General features: G+C 49.7%; 1 protein-coding gene across 1 annotated transcript in view; it reads left to right on the top strand.

The window, feature by feature from the left end:
• LOC149328088 (chymotrypsin-1-like) overlaps positions 1-19639 on the top strand; it is a 60990-nt gene that overhangs the window by 15265 nt on the left and 26086 nt on the right. Inside the window, exons 4-5 of the mRNA XM_089561418.1 lie at positions 1411-1514; positions 12662-12800. Coding sequence (XP_089417544.1) covers positions 1411-1514; positions 12662-12800 — 243 coding nt within the window. The remainder of the gene's footprint in view (positions 1-1410; positions 1515-12661; positions 12801-19639) is intronic.

Here is a 19639-nt window from a genome sequence, read left to right as displayed (position 1 = left end):
ACACACCTTTGAAGGTGTGTTATGAAGGCACTGTTAACTCACGATCTGTTTAAAAAATGACAGGTCATGCTCTGCAGAAGCAAGGTTGGAATGCCCTAGCAAGCTTCTGACCACACTGACGACTCTCTGGCTATTTTTCAAACCACTGCAAACACCTTTTGTTGGGCATGGCAAAAACCTTTTATTCACCCATGACTTCTGCTGAACCACTACCACCACTGCCATTGCCGTCTTGTTCGCACATCATCAGTCTTCGTTTCTAGCTTGTATTCGCAACAGTGGCGTGTTTAAGACACGCCAAGGCATTTCCCATTTTGCCTGTTTGGCGCCAGGGTGATGAAATTCGGCAATGCGCGGTGGTTTTATGACCTTCCATGACGTGAGCGGAGGCGGAATTTTTGTACGCTAACCCTCTACTGTTCGCTCGCGCCACCTAGAATAACGTGACGTAAAGTGTCGGCACTACTGCTGCTGCCTTGCCGTGCGCATTTTTTTTTTCACCATTAACAAACAATTAACACGGTACTCGCCGGGGCTATGAGCTTCCCCACTCGCTTCCCACGAAACGTTGTTGGGTTTGAATCCGACGCGTGGAACTTTTTTCTTTGGAAATTTCTTCTGTCTCTGTGACACAGAAGGACCACGCACAGATCGCTCAAATGGCTCACCGCGGCCTGTAATGCTTGCCGCAATAAAAGTAAAGAACGGAATATAAAGGAAAAGTTGGCCGAAAAGCGGTAGAAGTTTGTGTGCAAAATATTCTGTTTTATATAATATCAGCATCTTCACAGCATCACTTGCTGCCATTCAGAAAGGGCACTCAGTGAATGTAAAAAGGACGGCGCAGCCGCAACACAGAAAAACTATGTAAAGAAACTTTCGCACGAAAGTTCGCACGAAAACCGAAGTTTTCGTAATAAAGTATTAAAGTCTTAGCGTCAAATGTCTTGCTCACCAGAAAACCTGGTGTCGTCGTTGACGGCGTTCTGAGTGAAAAATCACGGGCATAGTTTTGGCGGGTGGTCCCCAGAGAGCAATCAACGAGGCAGGTAACCCACCTAGGTGACCTGACCTTGTGGCGTCATCACAACTTGCGCATTCACAACCTGCATCATACAACCTGCGTCATCGCAACCTGCTCATTAATATAACCACGGCAGGTTAAATTAATGATTGGTCGTTCAGGAAGAGCAACCTGGATAGCACAAGGCCCACCGCACGGACCGACTACCATCGCAGGGCAGTGGCGCATCGCTTAACCGCTCCACCGTTCCGCCAGAAAGGGTATGAGGACTCCCAGGGATCTATGAATGTAAAATAGAGATTGACTTTCTCCATATATGACCGCTATCACGTCATATCCTTATGGCGAAGCCTAAATGTCCCTTCCAATTTTTCTCTTGGTTACAGGTCCAGCTCACGGTAATCACGAGAACGCTCCAAGGGACTCTCTGCGGCGGAAGCATCATATCAAGCAATGTAATACTGACTGCCGCTCATTGCCTAATTGGTCTGTAAGTATTAAAATGCCTATTTACGCAACCCTTTTTGTTGTTTTCTCCCAAATAACCGCTTCGTACAGAATACGCGGCTTCTAGCCCACCTGCCCGGACTTCATAAAAAGTAACCAGCGCAATTATCCGAGAAAAAGCAAGAAAATGAATAAAAACCACCCACAATGTCAACTACAAACAACTATTTATGTGTAATTAAAGAAGTAAAAAATAGTAGGCTCAAGAACGAATACTAATGTAAGAGGCAGTACTGAAACCTCCTGTACACATTAGCTGCAAACTCTGCGTGCATATTTTCCATCGGGAGCCCATGCAGTACATACTTAATTCTGGAAGAACGCATCATCTTAATTCATAATAACGGAGACGTCAAGGACTCGCAAATTATAAATCTATCAGCTTACTTTCCATTGGCTATATGCTATTTACTAAGGTAATCGTTAATAGAGACGGTGCAAACTTTGACTTCAATCGACTATATGATCAGACAGGCTTTCGTAAAGGGTACTCGACAGTACAACGTGGTCACGCTATCAGTGAATTGAGAGAAATGCGCAGAATGTAACCAGCCCCTATAGCTAGGCTTCATATATTAAAAGAAAACATTTGACTCGGTCTAAAAGCCAGCACTAATTGTGGACTCAGGATGTACAAGAGTCTTTTGTAAAAGTACTGGAAGATACCTACAACGGCTCAGCAATAAAATTCGAAAAAGGAAGGGTGTCATGTCAAGCAGGGAGAGCCAATCTGTCCAATGTTCGTCCCATGTTTACAGGAGGCAATTAGATGCATAGATAGGAAAAAGTTGGGGATAAGAGTTAATAGAGAATAACGACTTATTTTTCTGTGCATCGCGGATTACGATTCATTCCTAGGTCCCTCAGGAGATGCACTGCAAAGCATGATCAGTGATTTAGAAAGACAGGGCAGACCTGGTTCGTGTAAAACTTAATAAGCAAAAAGCTAATTTATTGCTCAACTAGCGAGATGCTAGAAGTAATAAGTGAATACGTCTCATTAGGGCACTCAGTGACCGCAGATCCGGATCATGAGTGAAATTACTAGAACAATAAGATAGGGTGGAGCGCATACAGCAGGTTTTTTCACATTACCAATGGCAGTTTTCTACTATCCCTCATGAGAGAAGTGTATAACAACTTATCCCACCGGTACTTATCTATTGGGCAGAAACGTGGCGGCTAACGAAAAGCATTCAACTTAAGGACAGCGCAGCGAGCTATGGAAAGGAAAATCATTCCTGTAACGTAAAGAGACAGCAAGAGGGCAGAGTGGGTCAGGGAACAAACGTGGGTTAATGACATTCAAGTCGCGATCAAGAAGAAATGGGCATTGCGCAGGGCAGGCAATTCCTAGGAAAGATAACCGATGGTCCTTAAGGGTAACGGACTAGATTACAAGAGAAGGCAAGCTCAGTAAGTGGCAGCAAAAAGTTATGTGCGCGGATAAGATTAAGAAGTCTGCGGGCACAGGCTGGGCTAAGCTGAAGCATGGCAGCGCAAACTGAAGAGATGTCGGAAAGGCTGTGACCTTGCAGTGAATGTAATATGAGCATGAACTAGCCACGGCAATCGCTGCATCTCTTTAGAAATTGAGGGCGGTGTTCCGTACGGTATGATTATGCTCTTGAGCAACCACAGCTTGTGGAGTACAAGAAGAATGACCTTCAATCATTCAGGTGATTCGTGAATTATTAACCTTTTAACCGCCGCAATATGAAGGAATGTCTGCACGACGAAATTTGGTATTGATAATTCACAAAATCATATTATAGTATACGAAAAGATAAGTCACATTTTAATGAGTAAGCATGTTTTTATTTACATGGTGTGGAACATTAGCTGCCCCCATATAAATAATGCTTAAGGCGTCTGAAACAGCTTTTACGGTCTGTGCAAAGCGGATTTCTTCTTCCTATCTAAAAACAATGTTATGAGTTGCCTCAATGTCATCGCGCCGCCGCGGTGGCTCAGTGGCTATGGTGCTCGGCTGCTGTCCCGAAAGACGCGGGTTCGACCCCGGCCGTGGCGGTTGAATTTCTTTGGAGGAGAAATTCGAGGCCCGTATACTGTGCGATGTCAGTGCACGTTAAAGAACCCCAGGTGGTCGAAATTTCCGGAGCCCTCCACTCCGGCGTCTCTCATAGCCTTAGTCGTTTTGGGACGTTAAACCCCATAAACTAACTAACAATGTCATCGCAATTTATCAAGAACAAATTAGTACGAAAGCCATTATCCTTAAATATTGTTCTCTTTTACCGTGCGAGCTGCATAACATGAAGCGCCGGGAGAGTGAGAGACCTATTTCATACTGGACGCTAAGTGTGTGCGCGCGCTTCCCTTAGAGCCAAGAAACAAACTGACGCGGCGCACTCAATATATGGAGCATGTTTAGCGCCGCCGGTCAACCCCGTGCCGGAGTTCCAGATTATGCGAAGCCCTACCGCATGACCCCCAGATCAACGCCACTGACACCCAGCCACAGGCCACTGACTGGCGAGGGATCGCGCGTCTTCTGGACGGCCACATCGTGATCCTCAGTCCATCGCACTAACGCAGAGCGTGCTGAACAAATGGCGTTTATGTGTGTGCCTCTCTCGTGGCAAGTGTACTTTGTTACAAGATTTGTCGTTGTACTGCAGCCTCTTTTGTGATACTTTGCGTGTGTTGCATTGTTTTGCCGAACACTGTGCACGTGTTCCCATTAGTACTGCATAAATCCTCTCTATCGTCTCTTTTCTACATAAATTTCCCTCGTTCATGAACCTTAAACGCCACCGAATTCCCTGGCTCGCGGCCGGCGAAATCTCGGCACCAAACGACCAACTCTCTTTCTCACTTGGTGGCTGGTACGTGGCTGAGCTTGTCATATTGAGTAGAAGACATCTCCTCAGATACCAGAAAAGCTGCCCCCAAGCGCTCTAAGGGTGTCCTGGAGAGCACAGAACAAGTGCGCAGTGGTGACATCCGATTTCGAGCTTACTTACATGTCTGGAGCATGGTTTGTAGCAGCGGTCCACCTGCTCACCAGACTGTGGACAATCTACTAGATATGTATGTGGCAGGTCTTCGCCTGTGTGAAGCTCTGCAAGGTGAATGCTGTTATGGCAAACGTCTTTAGGTCAAAGGCATTTGCAATAAATGCCTTTAGCACAACTTCATTCAGATCAAAGGCCTGGTTACAAGAATTGTCCTTATGGTTGAATATAAATAAACTAGAATTAAATGTTAATAAACAAAGTTTATTTTATTTAAGGCACGTAACAAGCCTGATAACAGTGAAATTAAGCTTACATTCAAAAATAGCGTAATTGAGCGTGTTTCTTCCTACAAATTTTTAGGCATAATCTTTGAAGAACACTTGAGTTGGACCCTGCATATTAATAAGATTCATGCCAGCATATCAAGGTCATTATGTGTATTATATAAACTTCGAGACCTTGTTCCGAAATGGCTGAAGTGGCAATTATAATGCCACGTATCATTGCAGTGTTCGTTCGTTCACGCTCAAGACAGCAGGAAAGGGTCGTTATCACTTTTGTTCGTGGCGCGAGAGGCGACCAGACTAATCTCGATTGTTCGCAGCCTTGAAAGGCTGCATCTAGGTTTTTCCAGATTACCGTAGATGATCTTGACCTGTTATCTGGAAGTTTCCTTGCCGGCTTTAAATTGAGCGATGCCGCGAGCGGCGGACATTCGTAGATCGACGATTGACGAGCACGCTTGTTGCTTACGCCGCCACCGAGTGATTCAGTTCTTTTGCGGGCGCAAGTCAGCCCAAATAAAGAGCTTCGTTTGCAAGTATTTCTGGTGTCTTCCTGACCGCTGGACTGCCGTCACTACAACGTGACATCTGGTGGAGGTGCGGGGTAGCCTTTCATGTTCCGGACACCCCCTACAAGCCGTGACGCCAGCCCTCTGAGTCATCAACCGCAGGACCTGAGTCCAGTCCACCGCGCTAGCCGACGCCTGCAAGGGGACGCACCAGAGTTCGGGAATCTGCCGGACCCTACCCGGAAGCGAAAGCCAGCAGCAACGTCCACCATGAGCTTGCCCCAGACGACGACTCCAATCATTCTGCAGCAGCCCCGGGTGCCACCAACCTTCGACGCTTCGCCTGGCGCCGACCCCGAAGAATGGCTGGAGCAGTTCGACCGAGTGGCTGTCTTTAACAACTGGGACGATGCCATGAAATTTAGGTACGTCTTCTTTGCCCTGGAGGGACCAGCAAGAGTCTGGTTTGAGAATGAGGAAGCCAGCCTCGCGAATTGGGCAACCTTCAAAGAGCAGCTTCTCAAGACTTTCACAAACGTCGTGAGAAAGGAGAGAGCCCAGCAGCTGCTACAGTCTCGCATACAACACCCAAACGAGACCGTTGCAGTGTACACTGAGGAGATGAAGCGTGCCGACTCGAACATGAAGGAAGAAGAAAAGGTCAAGCTGCTTATGCGAGGAGTTAAAGAACAACTCTTTGCCGGCCTCGTACGGAACCCACCGAAAACCGTGGCGGAATTCATAGAAGAGGCCTTCACGATGGAAAAAACACTTGACGCCCGAGCCCGCCAATATGAGCGCCAGCAGCGCGTTTTTTCAGCAAACTGCCTGGACGCCGCTAACAACGATAACCTGCGGGAGGTTATACGCCAAGTAGTACGAGAAGAGCTCCGACGATTGCTGCCAAATGGAACGCAGCCGCAGGATTCACCACTTACTGACGTAATCTGGGACGAAGTTCAACAGGCCTTGGGTGTGACGCCGACACCCACGCAGCCTCTGCAGCCCCCAGCCATGACTTACGCCGCAGCTGTGCGCCGTCCTGCACCTCGACGACGGGACCCAAGCCCCTATCGCCCTCAACCAGCTGCGTTGGACCGCCGCCCACTCGCCCCAACCCGCCCATCCTACGAGCGACGCGCGCAGCCGAGGAAATGCGACGAGTGGAGAACTCCCGACCAGCGCCGCCCACTATGCTTCCACTGTGGCGAAGCCGGTCACGTCCTCCGGCACTGCCCATACAGGAGACTGGGCATCCGAGGGTTCTCTTACGACGCTCCACGACCCCGACCCGGCCAGCGACCAGCCGAAATCGAGGAGTTTTTGCGTCGGGAAGAATACTCATCGCCGAGCCGCCTATCACGTTCCCCGTCGCCATCGTCCCCGCGCTTTGTTTCTCCTAGCCGAGGCTACGCCGTGCGTGGACGCTCCCCCAGCCCCCGAAGGTTAAACTAAATAAAGCAGCCTCTGGAGGTGAGGTTGCTTCTAAGCGCAATGACAAAGATCCTCCATCGACGAGTACTCAAGACCATGCCGCCACTACGACGACAACACCGACGACGACAACACCGACGACGACAACACCGACGACGACAACACCGACGACGACAACACCGACGACGACGACACCGACGACGACGCGGCCAGACTTGAAGCTTTTACCGCTGCCCAGTGAAGTAACGTCGCAGTACGCCCACCGCAGCCTCACTACTCGACGAAGCCGAGATCGGACACCGAAGACAACGTACAATACCAGAACGCGAACAAGTGACCTTGAAGTTACGGTCGACGGTCACGCGGTTACTGCCTTGGTGGACACGGGAGCTGACTACTCTGTCATGAGTGGCCCACTCGCTGTCCGACTCAGGAAGGTAACAACAACCTGGGATGGCCCTTTGATCCGCACTGCAGGTGGCAACCTGATTACGCCGTCAGGACGCTGCACCGCAAGAGTTACTGTAAACGGGAGAACCTATGCGACAACCTTCCTGATCCTACAGCAATGCTCGAGAGATGTGATTTTGGGAATGGACTTCCTGAACGAACATCGCGCGATCATCGACCTTCGATCTAAGTCGATCAAGCTTTCCACGGAAAAAGCCATACCTGCTGCGACGAGCGCGACTCATCACGTTGCCTTAAACGTCCTCGATGAAGCATTGAGCGTGCCGCCCCGATCGAGTGTTCTCGTCGGCATAGGTACTGGAGACATCGAAAATGCCGAAGGCGTTATCGAGGGGAACACCCAGTTACTCCTGGATCGAGGATTGGGCGTCGCGAGGGGAGTCGCCGAAATCCGAAATGGCCAAGCCCAGGTGTTGCTAACCAACTTCACGGAAGAATACCGGCATCTAAACAAAGGTACGACGATCGCTTTCCTCGACGAGCTGGCAGACATCAGAGGCGTATTTGCCCTACCCGACCAACCCGCAGAACCATCTCACCAAGGCCATCAACCCACGTTCGACATCAACCCGGCATTACCCCGAAGCAGACAAGACCAAATACGCAGTCTTCTTCAAAGGTACACCGATTGCTTCTCATCAGCATCGAATGTGCGACGAACCCGGCTTGCCAAGCACCGCATTGTCACAGACGAACACGCACGACCACTGCGACAGAGCCCCTACCGCGTATCGCCGCTAGAACGCCAAGCTATCCGCAAGCAAGTTGAGGAAATGCTTCGTGACGACGTCATACAGCCATCGAGGAGCCCCTGGGCAGCACCGGTCGTTCTAGTGAAAAAGAAAGACGGCACCCTTCGCTTTTGCGTCGATTACCGCCGCCTGAACAACATTACGAAGAAGGATGTCTACCCCCTCCCCCGCATCGACGATACACTGGACCGGCTGTGCCACGCTAAGTACTTCTCATCGATGGACCTGAAGAGCGGCTACTGGCAAATTGAAGTCGACGAAAGAGATCGCGAGAAGACTGCGTTCATCACGCCAGACGGACTCTTCGAGTTCAAGGTGATGCCATTCGGCCTCTGCTCTGCCCCAGCGACGTTCCAGCGAGTAATGGATACGGTGCTCGCAGGCTTGAAGTGGCAGATTTGCCTAGTCTACTTAGATGACGTTGTTGTCTTCTCCTCAAGCTTTGAAGACCACCTCAGAAGGCTTCGGATAGTGCTGGAAACTATCAAGTCTTCAGGCCTGACACTGAAACCAGAGAAGTGCCACTTCGCCTACGAGGAACTGCTGTTCCTTGGTCACGTCGTAAGCAAGGATGGAGTTCGCCCAGACCCCCAGAAGACGGCTGCGATCGCAGAGTTTCCACAGCCTAATGACAAGAAGGCTATACGCAGATTCCTTGGATTGTGCGCTTATTACCGACGATTCGTCAAGAACTTTTCGCGCATCGCTGAACCTTTGACTCAACTTACCAAGGCTGACGTGCCTTTTAAATGGGAAAGGCCACAAGAGGAAGCTTTCAACGAGCTGAAGCGCCGCTTACAGTCCCCTCCTGTGCTCGGGCACTTTGATGAAAACGCCGAAACCGAAGTTCATACCGATGCAAGCGGGGTGGGCTTAGGAGCGGTCCTCGTTCAGAAAAATGGCAGACAGGAGAAAGTTATCGCGTACGCTAGCCGTTCACTGTCGAGAGCCGAAGCCAACTATTCGACGACAGAGAAAGAATGTCTCGCCATTGTTTGGGCCACGTCCAAATTTCGCCCCTACCTATACGGACGACCATTCAAGGTTGTGAGCGATCACCATGCTCTGTGCTGGCTGGCGAATTTGAAAGATCCCTCCGGCCGCCTTGCTCGTTGGAGCCTGCGTCTTCAAGAATTCGACATAACTGTAGTCTACAAATCTGGCCGCAAGCATTCCGATGCAGACTGCTTGTCACGAACTCCTGTCGACGCAGCACCCGAAGAGGAAGACGACGACGCTTTCTTAGGACCGGTAAGCGCCAGCAGTTTCGCGCAGCAGCAGCACTCGGATCCTGACTTGCAAAGCCTAGTTGATTATCTGAAAGGCAAGACCGCATCGCCTCCCCGAGGGTTCAAGCGGCAACTGTCGTCCTTCGTCCTTCACAATAATGTCCTCCTGAAGAAGAACTTCGCGCCGAACAGGACAGTGCATCTTCTTGTCGTGCCCAAAAATCTCAGGCAAGAAATTATACAGGCATGCCATGATGAGCCGACTGCAGGACATCTCGGGATTGCTCGCACGTTGCACCGCATCCAGGAGAAGTACTATTGGCCACGGCTAGCTACCGACGTTTCCCATTACGTGAAAACGTGCCGTGAGTGTCAGCGGCGCAAAACGCCTCCGACTAGACCAGCCGGACTCCTGAACCCCATACCACCGCCAACTAAGCCCTTTCAGCAAATAGGGATGGACCTCCTCGGCCCCTTTCCGACCTCTTCATCAGGAAACAAGTGGATCATCGTGGCCACCGACTACATGACCCGCTACGCAGAAGCAAAAGCGTTGCCTAGTGGTACCGCAACAGAAGTCGCAAAATTTTTTGTCGAACAAATTCTCCTGCGACACGGCGCCCCGGAAGTGCTCATCACAGACAGAGGAACGGCGTTTACAGCGGAGCTGACGCAAGCCATTTTAAACTACAGCCAGACAAGCCATCGGAGAACCACTGCCTATCATCCACAAACCAACGGACTCACAGAGCGTCTGAACAAGACCATCGCAGACATGCTCTCCATGTACATCGACGCCGAACACAAGACGTGGGACTCCATTCTGCCCTACTTGATCTTCGCTTATAATACTGCCGGCCAGGAGACAACCAGGTTTACCCCATTCCAGCTGGTATACGGCAGGAAGCCCACGACAACACTCGACGCAATGCTCCCGCACGTTTCCGACGAAGACAACCTCGACGTCGCCGCCTACCTTCATCGCGCCGAGGAAGCCCGAAGACTTGCGCGGCTTCGCATTCAAGACCAGCAGCACACCGACGCCCGACGCTACAATCTGCGCCGACGAGACACGCATTACAAGCCAGGTGATCGTGTTTGGATATGGACGCCAGTTCGCCGCCGTGGATTGAGTGAAAAGTTGCTGCAACGCTACTTTGGCCCGTACAAGGTTCTCCGTCGCATCGGCGACCTCGACTACGAAGTCATCCCCGACGGCACGACAGCATCTCAGCGACGCCGCACACGCCCGGAAGTCGTACATGTCGTACGCCTGAAGCCATATTATGAACGCTAAAGGACTGGAAGTTTTCATTGTCCGTGTTTATTTTCATTTTAAAGCATCGAGACGATGCTTCTTTGGAAGGGGGGTAATGCCACGTATCATTGCAGTGTTCGTTCGTTCACGCTCAAGACAGCAGGAAAGGGCCGTTATCACTTTTGTTCGTGGCGCGAGAGGCGACCAGACTAATCTCGATTGTTCGCAGCCTTGAAAGGCTGCATCTAGGTTTTTCCAGATTACCGTAGATGATCTTGACCTGTTATCTGGAAGTTTCCTTGCCGGCTTTAAATTGAGCGATGCCGCGAGCGGCGGACATTCGTAGATCGACGATTGACGAGCACGCTTGTTGCTTACGCCGCCACCGAGTGATTCAGTTCTTTTGCGGGCGCAAGTCAGCCCAAATAAAGAGCTTCGTTTGCAAGTATTTCTGGTGTCTTCCTGACCGCTGGACTGCCGTCACTACAACGTGACAATATTATACCCTAATTCAATCACATCTTCATTATTGTTTACTTGTTTGGGGATCTACAACGAAAACTAACCTCACGAGGCTGATAACATTACAGAAAGAAGCAATACGATATGTCGAAAACCTTGCATACAATGATCATACAGGTGTGTACTTCTCTAAGCATTCTATTCTAAAAGTCAATGAATTATTTGAGTTGAAACTTTCTTATGTGTTTAACGATTTCAAACGTCATCCCACTAAATATGTGCAATTAAACTCTAGTAGTGGCGCGCCTTATAAATTAAGACACGTCAGTTACAGAATACCATTCGTAAGGACTAACTATGGAACCGAAATGCTTTCATATTTAATTCCCAGTCTTCTAAATAAACATACACAGGCCATAGAAATTATTCAGAAATCTGTTTCCCGAAAGTCTTTCAATAGAAATGCTAAAGCTTACCTCCTTTCTCGCCCGAATGATTAAAGGGTTGCTCACGCAGAAATTCTTGATGTCCCTGTTTTTCCGTCAACTCTGTGAATTCTCGTGTTTTTCTTGATGTGATGTGCCTTGTAAATATTTACTTTAATTATGTCATTGCAAAAGTATGCACCTTCCTCCTACTTTTACCTTGTATAATTATGTGTTGTTTTTTGTAATGAGAATGTATGAAGTTCTTGGTTCTTTTGCCGCTTGTCCTCAGCATTGTGTCGGGTGCTTGGGCCCCGTCAGGCAGAGTGCATCTGCCTTTTGCCCCTGTATCCGAGACCTTGTTGTCTGAAATAAAGATTTATCTATCTAAAAAAAACTTTAAGAGGCCTTCAGGGTAAATGCTCTACAGGTAAAGGCCTTTGTGGCACAGGCCATTATATCAAATGCCTTTAGCAGCTCTGTCTCCAGGTAAACGCCTTTGTGGCACAGGCCGTTATATAAAATGCCTTTAGCACGTAAAGATTTTAACTGACCAGCATATGTACTGCAACTGCACGGTATTGCGAGCACAGCCACGCTACACCGTCTGCTATTTTTTTCTTTTACTCTGCCTGGAAGGTATTTGTTATGTTACCCAAGCTTGGGAGGTGGCTTGGGAGAGAGAGAGAAATAACTTTAATGACCAAAGGATTTGTGACTCGTAGGTCCCTGGCTCCCCGCACGACCCCACTGCACTATACGTTCATGAGTTCATGGGGTTCCATGGTGTGGGCGGCCCGGTCCGTCTTCTGTAGAAGGATCTCATATTCCTCTTAAGTTGTCAGGAGCTCCCGGCCCAGTGGGGCCTCAAGGGTCCGCAGGGCAATCAAGGAAAATGTTGGTAAGAGTAGCGTGGGGGTGGCTGCACTGGGTACAGCCGGGGGCGTTTTCTCCCGTGAAGATGCGGGAGAGCAAATAGGGGGAAGGAGGGGTGTGGGTCTCAAGGTGGCGTCTTCGAATATGTGTCAGCAATACGATAACATTAGAAACGGTTGACAGCTTGACATGAAGTGGCGTCACCTCCAGTGCATTGATGTCACTTGTCTGTAGCTAATGGTAGTCTCTGTTGTGGTAATGTAATTTCCTGCCAGTCAATCAGCGAAAAATGTGACCGACAAAACAAATTTTTCTGCCGAGGCTGGTACTGCAATCACCTTATATACAATGCAGTCATCAATATATCTAGAGTAGACGTTTCAGAGGACGGCTAATTTTTTATAATTGAGTTCTGTACTGAGAATGTTCAAGTTTTCGTTTCCTTCCAGGAAAGGAGGAGATGCAGACAGAGTGTTGGTCTACTACAATACGACGATAGTAGATAGAGGCGTGCACACTTATGCAGAGAGCATGATACCCTATCCTCAATATACCGAGGTTCACTTGTACGACGTGGCATTGCTTAAGGTAAGAGCATGCTGCTTTTAATCTTCATCATCTATGTGTTCCTAAAATAACTTTTATTTGGCTGTGCACCCATGGTCAGCTAGAATATATGCCGACATATTGTGTGCAACTGTTTCCTGTGCAGCTCACTGCTGATCGAACGGCAGAGCAAGAAAATGCACGACAGTAGCCCTTGTATTGCTGCAGTAATGACCTTTTTCAGTGTACCTCCAGTCGTCATTAATGTGTGCTCTGTCATTACACAATGTGAGCTCACTATGTCTAATGTACGTCATGAGTAGAAGCATATGAAGCATAGAATATTTAAGGGTTCTTTGTCTTAAACTACATAAACAACACATCTTTTTCTGAATGGGGAAACGTGCACAATAACATTTAAAACAACTATAACGGGGGCTTTATGTGCACTTTGAAAGGAATTCTCTGGCCTTGCACGTGTACGCATTACATGTCTATGCAATCAAAGGTTGGTATATAGGTACTTGTACCGGTGAAGCGCCCTGCGCGAGAACTTATATTGTTACGTGCCGGCCAGCCGAAGAATGAGGCGTGATGAACCATGAAGAATAGATGATTTAATGGCCGCTGGCCTAGCGCGAGCGCTCCGTCCCGCGCCACTGCCAGCTTCGTCGTCTTCGTCACACTACCCGGGGCCACCGAGCGGTTATCCTGATCGGTGACAAAGAGACGCGCGAAATGGTAATGAGCTTCAGAGGATGGTGGGACGGAAAGGAGAAAGCGGTGAGGTGCTCCGGGCAGGAGCATCCGGGCCGGAGCACCTCACCGGGCCGGAGACCACGAAGCATCCGGGCCGGAGGGTGCCAGGAGCTGACGGCCGAGGCCCTTGGACGCACCGGACGGCAGGTCAGGGGGGCGGTGTCTTCACGTGTGGGTCTTGGCTCGGTCTTGGCTCGGTAGGGTCATTAAGGTCGCTGTCGTCAGTGCATCGTGTCCTGTGGTCCGGGCGGGGGACGGTGCTGGGGTGAGCGGCGAGGTCGGTTCTCGTCGGGCGGGCTGGGGCACGGCCGGGCGGCGCAGACCAGGTGCACACGGCCGACGTCCACGGCAGGCGCAGGACACCGAAGCTCCGGGACCAGGATGGCGGTGAAGGGACCCCAGCACCTCGCACCAAATGTAATGTGGCGGCGTGGGAGCTGGTCACATCTCCCGACGCTGCCGTAGCTGTCCGTCATCTACCTACCGCCGCTATCCTGAGTCTGTCTATTCCCGCCGCTCGGCGTCGCCCATTGACCCACAGTTCGCAAGCTCCCACGCTCAGGCCCCTCCCACCAACCGCTCGTCGCCGCCTTACCGTCGTCGATCTCCGTCGCCCGAATCTCGCCGCCCATCATCTCCTGGCCCGTATGCTCGATCCCGTTCAGAAAACTGATGGCTGCAGCGTCTGGAGGTGATGCTGCTCCGACGACCGAGCTTGAAAATCCTCCTTTGACTTTCCATGCCCGACGGAGCATACTTAGCGTCTACGTGGACGGGATCCCTTTTACCGCCCTCATCGACACGGGAGCGCACGTCTCCGTTATGAACGCCCGTCTCCGCCGTCGCCTAAGAAAAATGCTCACTCCTGCCCACTCCGCTGTTGTTCGTGTCGCCGATGGCGGTACTTCCGCTGTCGTTGGAATGTGCACAGCCCGCGCGTCAATCGCCGGCCGCCATACTTCGGTTCTCTTCACTGTCCTCGAACACTGCCGTCATGACCTCATCCTTGGCCTTGACTTCCTTTCCGAACATTCTGCCCTCATTGATTGCGCCACAAGCGTCGTTCAGCTCGCCCTACCTTTTACCGACGAGCCACCGGCTCCAGTTGTCCACCGCCTATGTACCGTAGATTTTGTCCGCCTGAACCCCGAAGCCATCACTTACGTATCATTCTCTTCAGTCCCACCAGTTCCCGATGGCCAATACATCGTTACTCGAGCCCTTGATGTGCCTCTCACACGGAACGTTGCCCTCGCGCATACAGTGGTCACTATGTTTGCCAATCGAGCGTCTCTTCTAATCCTCGACTTTTCATCGCACGTTCAGCCGCTTCCCCAAGGCATGTCGCTCGTCACACTGTGCCCTGCTTCCGACTGCGTTGTTTCGGCTGTTACCAGCTGTGTACCCCTCTCGGCGAACTGCCCTGAGTCACAAGTCCCATCGTCTGACGAATACGCAAAAATAATTGCCCCTGTCCTCTTACCCAGCACGTCCACCAAATATTACGTGGCGGCCAGCCGAAGAATGGAGCGTGAGGAACCATGAAAAAGAGATGATTTAATGGCCGCTGGCATAGCGCGAGCGCTCCGTCCCGCGCCGCTGCCATCTTCGTCGTCTTCGTCACAATATGGTAGGACTCGCACAGTGCCAAGTAAGTCAAGTAAACTTTATTCCAGACATGTAAAGAAAATCACATGGCTGAGGAGGAGGGAAAAAAAGCCGCAATATTGCTGCTTGACAAAGTTCCCTTCCCCTAAACTACATCGGCGGCAGGGATAATGAAAGCATATAAAGCATACTCACAAAGGAAGTAACCCCTTCTTTCCAAACTAACCCAAATACGGTCAGAAAACATTACTATGTTGGTAATAGTATGGCAGAAATCAAGCCGTCAAATAACAACGACGTCGATTTGGCATCATTTTGTACTACTTCAACACACAAGGTTGCCTACAGTTCAGTTTTTTTGCTGTTTTAATACTTTATCGATCCCATTAATACTGTTTTTGTCATAATGACGTAAATGTGAAGAATGTGAAATGCGAAGCAAACTTTGCTTGAGAGTACACGAGAGTGCCTGGTCAGACGCAACACTTGAATAGCACCTTAATGACGTACAAGTTTTAGAACCCATGGATCCCTTAAGTAGATAGATGTGGCCATATTCTGAATTCATCGCTGTACATCCTTACACTTTTCGAATATCAAAGAAAGCCTTAACTCTGCCGCTGAGGTCACCAGGTTCTGTGTCAAATTCCAAGCCTTGAAACTCCTACTATCAACACGCACTTTGGCCGATTGGCAACATCATCTTCGTCCCGAGTGTTCGCATACAAATGTTCATTTTGTTGCAACTAAGCATGAAAACACGTATGCCCAGCCAAGAGCGCTTGTGTGCGGACCACGGCAATCATACGAAGTGCGCATTCAGCAGTGACAAAATAACATGGCTTGTAACTAATCAGGACATCAAAATTATATAAAAACAAAGCTCAGTTCAATATAACACAAAGGAACAAACTTCAGTATGAACAGCTACCACACTTGCACACGCTGCAAAATTAAATTCGCTCATTCCTCTGCCGCAAAGATGAGAACAAAATACAATCGCGCTTCACTGGTCATGTCAGCAAAACTCTTGGAATGTTTTTCAGCTCTTGTTTGAATGGAGTACTTAAAAATCCCAGACATATTTAGACAGTACTTTAGGTTTTACCTCCTGTAATGATGGTATTCACAGCGTTTCAGTGTAAAACTGGTTAATACATGAGAGGATCAGAACATTCGGCACCTTTCTGCGCACTTTCTTTATATCTTAAAGAAGTTTGAACGTCTCTGTGTTCTTGGCACTCTAGGGTTGTTTTACGGCTACCTAAATTTATTGAGAATGAGTTTTGCTATTTATTACCGGTATAAACAAATCTTGAAGGAAGTGCACACCAGCTTCATGCATCTTCTTGATGCTATGTAGTTTCTCCAAAGATGTACCATACGAAAAGTTTGCGGCGGTTCTTCGTAGAAACCTCTCGATCTAACTCATTCTTAACAATGCACACGAGCCATAAACAGTGACGCACACGAGCCATAAACAGTGAAGCCATACCTTAAAACAGAGGCTCTTATAGCCTTAAACACCAGCTTACTCAACCTAAATTAAGTATTGAATTTCGCCTCACACATATACATAGCAGTCACCCAAACATATTTCTCGAGATGCTCAATATGAGCTGCCCAGGAGAAGTACGGGATAAAATGTATGCCCAGGTGTTTTACTGCTTCATACAAGGGTACAGGAATATCTTCGCATATAATGCAGAACGTGCGGTGCAGAATAAACGATTCGGTTAAAATAAACTTTTTGTAGAGATTTCGAAAACCAAACCAGAGCCGTCTTCTGCTTGTGCAAGGAAATTCGATTGCTTAAAAATATGACATATTTTAGTGCCCGCTGCGAGTTCTACAGGCTTATTTTGCGACTCACGCGAGACAAGCAACACCGTGTCACCAGAACGCTGTTAAAGCACAAAATTCAGTCTAATATTCGCTAAATGTTATGCATAAATAATGAAAACAGAGGTTCTAAAGCAAAACCTCGCGGCACACCACATAGAAGAGCCTTCAAATCGCTGATGTCATTTTAAAGCGCAGCTCTTAGGCGCCCGTTTCTGCGTTTCACGGCATTGCCGTCGCCGTTGTCCGTTGTAACCAGGAGACGGTAAAAGCGCAACCTCCTCCCCTCCTTAGCAAGAAACAAAAAAAATTGCCCACGACTACGTTATTTCCTAATGCGAAATTTCACCGCAGCTCGTCAGCTGTTCAGCTTTTCGATAGATTGAGGCAAAGAATGCGACCAAGACATATATGTACAATTACAGACAGCTTTTTGTATTTCAGACATATTCCTTCTTCAAGAAACACTCCACTAACACTAAAGCTACACTTGAGAGAGATTACTATGCAAAAGAATTGTTGCACTTAAAATGCAGTACCACAAGAGAGAGAGGCAAAGAAACAGAACACAATTTGTTCACTGAAGCTTAAACGGCGGCTCGGGCGGTCAGCTCCCTTCTTTTATAGGCTCGCTCCACGTCTGTCTGTTCTTCGCGCCAAGGCAGGCGTCCACATACACTCAGTTTCGTCTGTGCAGTCTCCTTCTTCTCGGGCTGGGCGCGCGTCCTTATTGGTCGAAGGCCGGGAGTGGCTTCGAGGAGCGCCTGGAACTTCTGTCGTGGCGCCACCGCCGTCGCGCGAGTGAAGAGGTGGAAGGAATCTGTTAGCGCACGCAAGGCTACGCCCTCTCCGTCAATTTCGCGTAGAAACGACTCGGACAGTCTAGAAAAATCGACGGAAATCCCCCCTCGCTGCCTCGGTGGACGGTGGGAGAGGGGGCAGCCACACACACAAGCCTAGGCTCTCTAAAGGGGTTCTTTCTCCCCTTTCTACGGCGCGCACCGGCAAGAGCTATCCGCGCGGCGCTTTTTTATTTGTTTCTTGCTAAGGAGGGGAGGAGGTTGCGCTTCTACCCTCTCCTGGTTACAACGGACAAAGGCGACAGCGATGCCGCGAAACGCATCAACAGTCGCCTAAGAGCCGGGTTCTAAAACAGTGCCACGCGGACGGCTCTCGTCAACGTGCGTTGTAAAAAGGGAGAGAAGAAACCCCTGTAGAGCGACTAGCCTTGTGTGTGGGGCTGCCCCCTCTCCCATCGCCCGCCGACGCAGCGCGCGGGGGGATTGCAGTTGATTGTTCTAGACTGTCCGAGCCGTTTCTACGCGATGTTCACGGAGAGGGCGCCGCTTGCATGTGGTAAGATATTCCCTTCACCTCTTTACTCGCGCGACGGCGGCGGTGTCACGGCAGAAAGTTCCACATGCTCCTCGAAGCCACTCCTGGCCTTTGACCCATGAGGACGCGCGCCCAGCACGAGAAGGAGAAGACTGCACAGCCGACACTGTGTGTATGTGCACGCCTGCCTTGGCGCGAAGGACAGACGTTAAGCGAGCCTATATAAGAAGGGCGTTGACCGCCCGAGCCGCCGTTTAAGCCACAGTGAACAAATTGTCTTTTGTTTGTTTGCCTCTCTCTCTTGTGGTAGTGCACTTTAAGTGCAATAATTCTTTTGTATTGTAATTTCTCTGAAGTTTAACTTTACTGTTAGTGGAGTGTTTCTTGAGAAGTAATATGTCTGAAAAATAAAAAGCTGTCTGTAATTGTACATACATGCCTTGCTCGCACTCTGCCTCAATCTATCGAATAGCTTGAACAGCTGATGAGCTGCCCGCAAATTTTGCATTAAAAAATAACGTAATCGTCGGCAATTTTTTTTTCTCTTTGACACCCTGAACCTGCCGCTGTTATTGCGTTCATGCGTGGTATGATTTGCCAAATTGCGATTGAAATAGTGCTCCTGCGTCAGGACACAGCGCTCCGTGATGAATATCGCATGGCGTGGCGTTAACCACGAATCTTCAATTGCTTGGGCGACTGCAGTTATCCTTGTTAAAAGAAAGATACCAGGTGGATATTATGCATAGATCAACGGCGGCTGAACTCCATCAAGAAGGTGCCCACCCGCTTCCTCGCATATAGTGGCAGCGACTGCTCATGCACCTTTACTCATTTCCTCTATTAAAGCGTAAGCCTTTAATGGCTCATTCTCCTGTCCGACTGGCGTTACATCCAGCGCCTGGGGTGACCCATCGGCGAGCGCAGCTGCCAAAAGGTGACGTCATCTTCAACGACAGGTGGAGCTGTCCGCGCGGCTGCGTCGAGCGCTGCTCCGTCGTCAGCTGGTGTGCGGCAGCTAGTGCCGGAGGATGGCTCCCAAGCGGTGTAGCCGTAACAAACATAGGCAGTCATCATCTACGTCGACAGGTGGAGCTGTCCGCGCGGCGGCGTCGAGCGCTGCTCCGTCGTCAGTCGGTGTGCGGCAGCTAGTGCCGGAGGATGGCTCCCAAGCGGTGTAGCCGTAACAAACTTAGGCAGTCGTCATCTTCAACGACAGGTGGAGCTGTCCGCCCGGCGGCGTCCAGCGCTGCTCCGTCGTCAGTCGGTGTGCGGCAGCTAGTGCCGGAGGATGGCTCCCAAGCGGTGTAGCTGTAACAAACATAGGCAGTCGTCAT

The sequence above is a fragment of the Amblyomma mixtum genome, chromosome 9, assembly GCF_055824585.1.
Source record: "Amblyomma mixtum isolate Tamu chromosome 9, ASM5582458v1, whole genome shotgun sequence".
NCBI classification, from domain to species: domain Eukaryota; kingdom Metazoa; phylum Arthropoda; class Arachnida; order Ixodida; family Ixodidae; genus Amblyomma; species Amblyomma mixtum.
The sequence above is the reverse complement of the archived record's forward strand: the minus strand, read 5'-3'. Positions and strand labels throughout refer to the sequence as shown.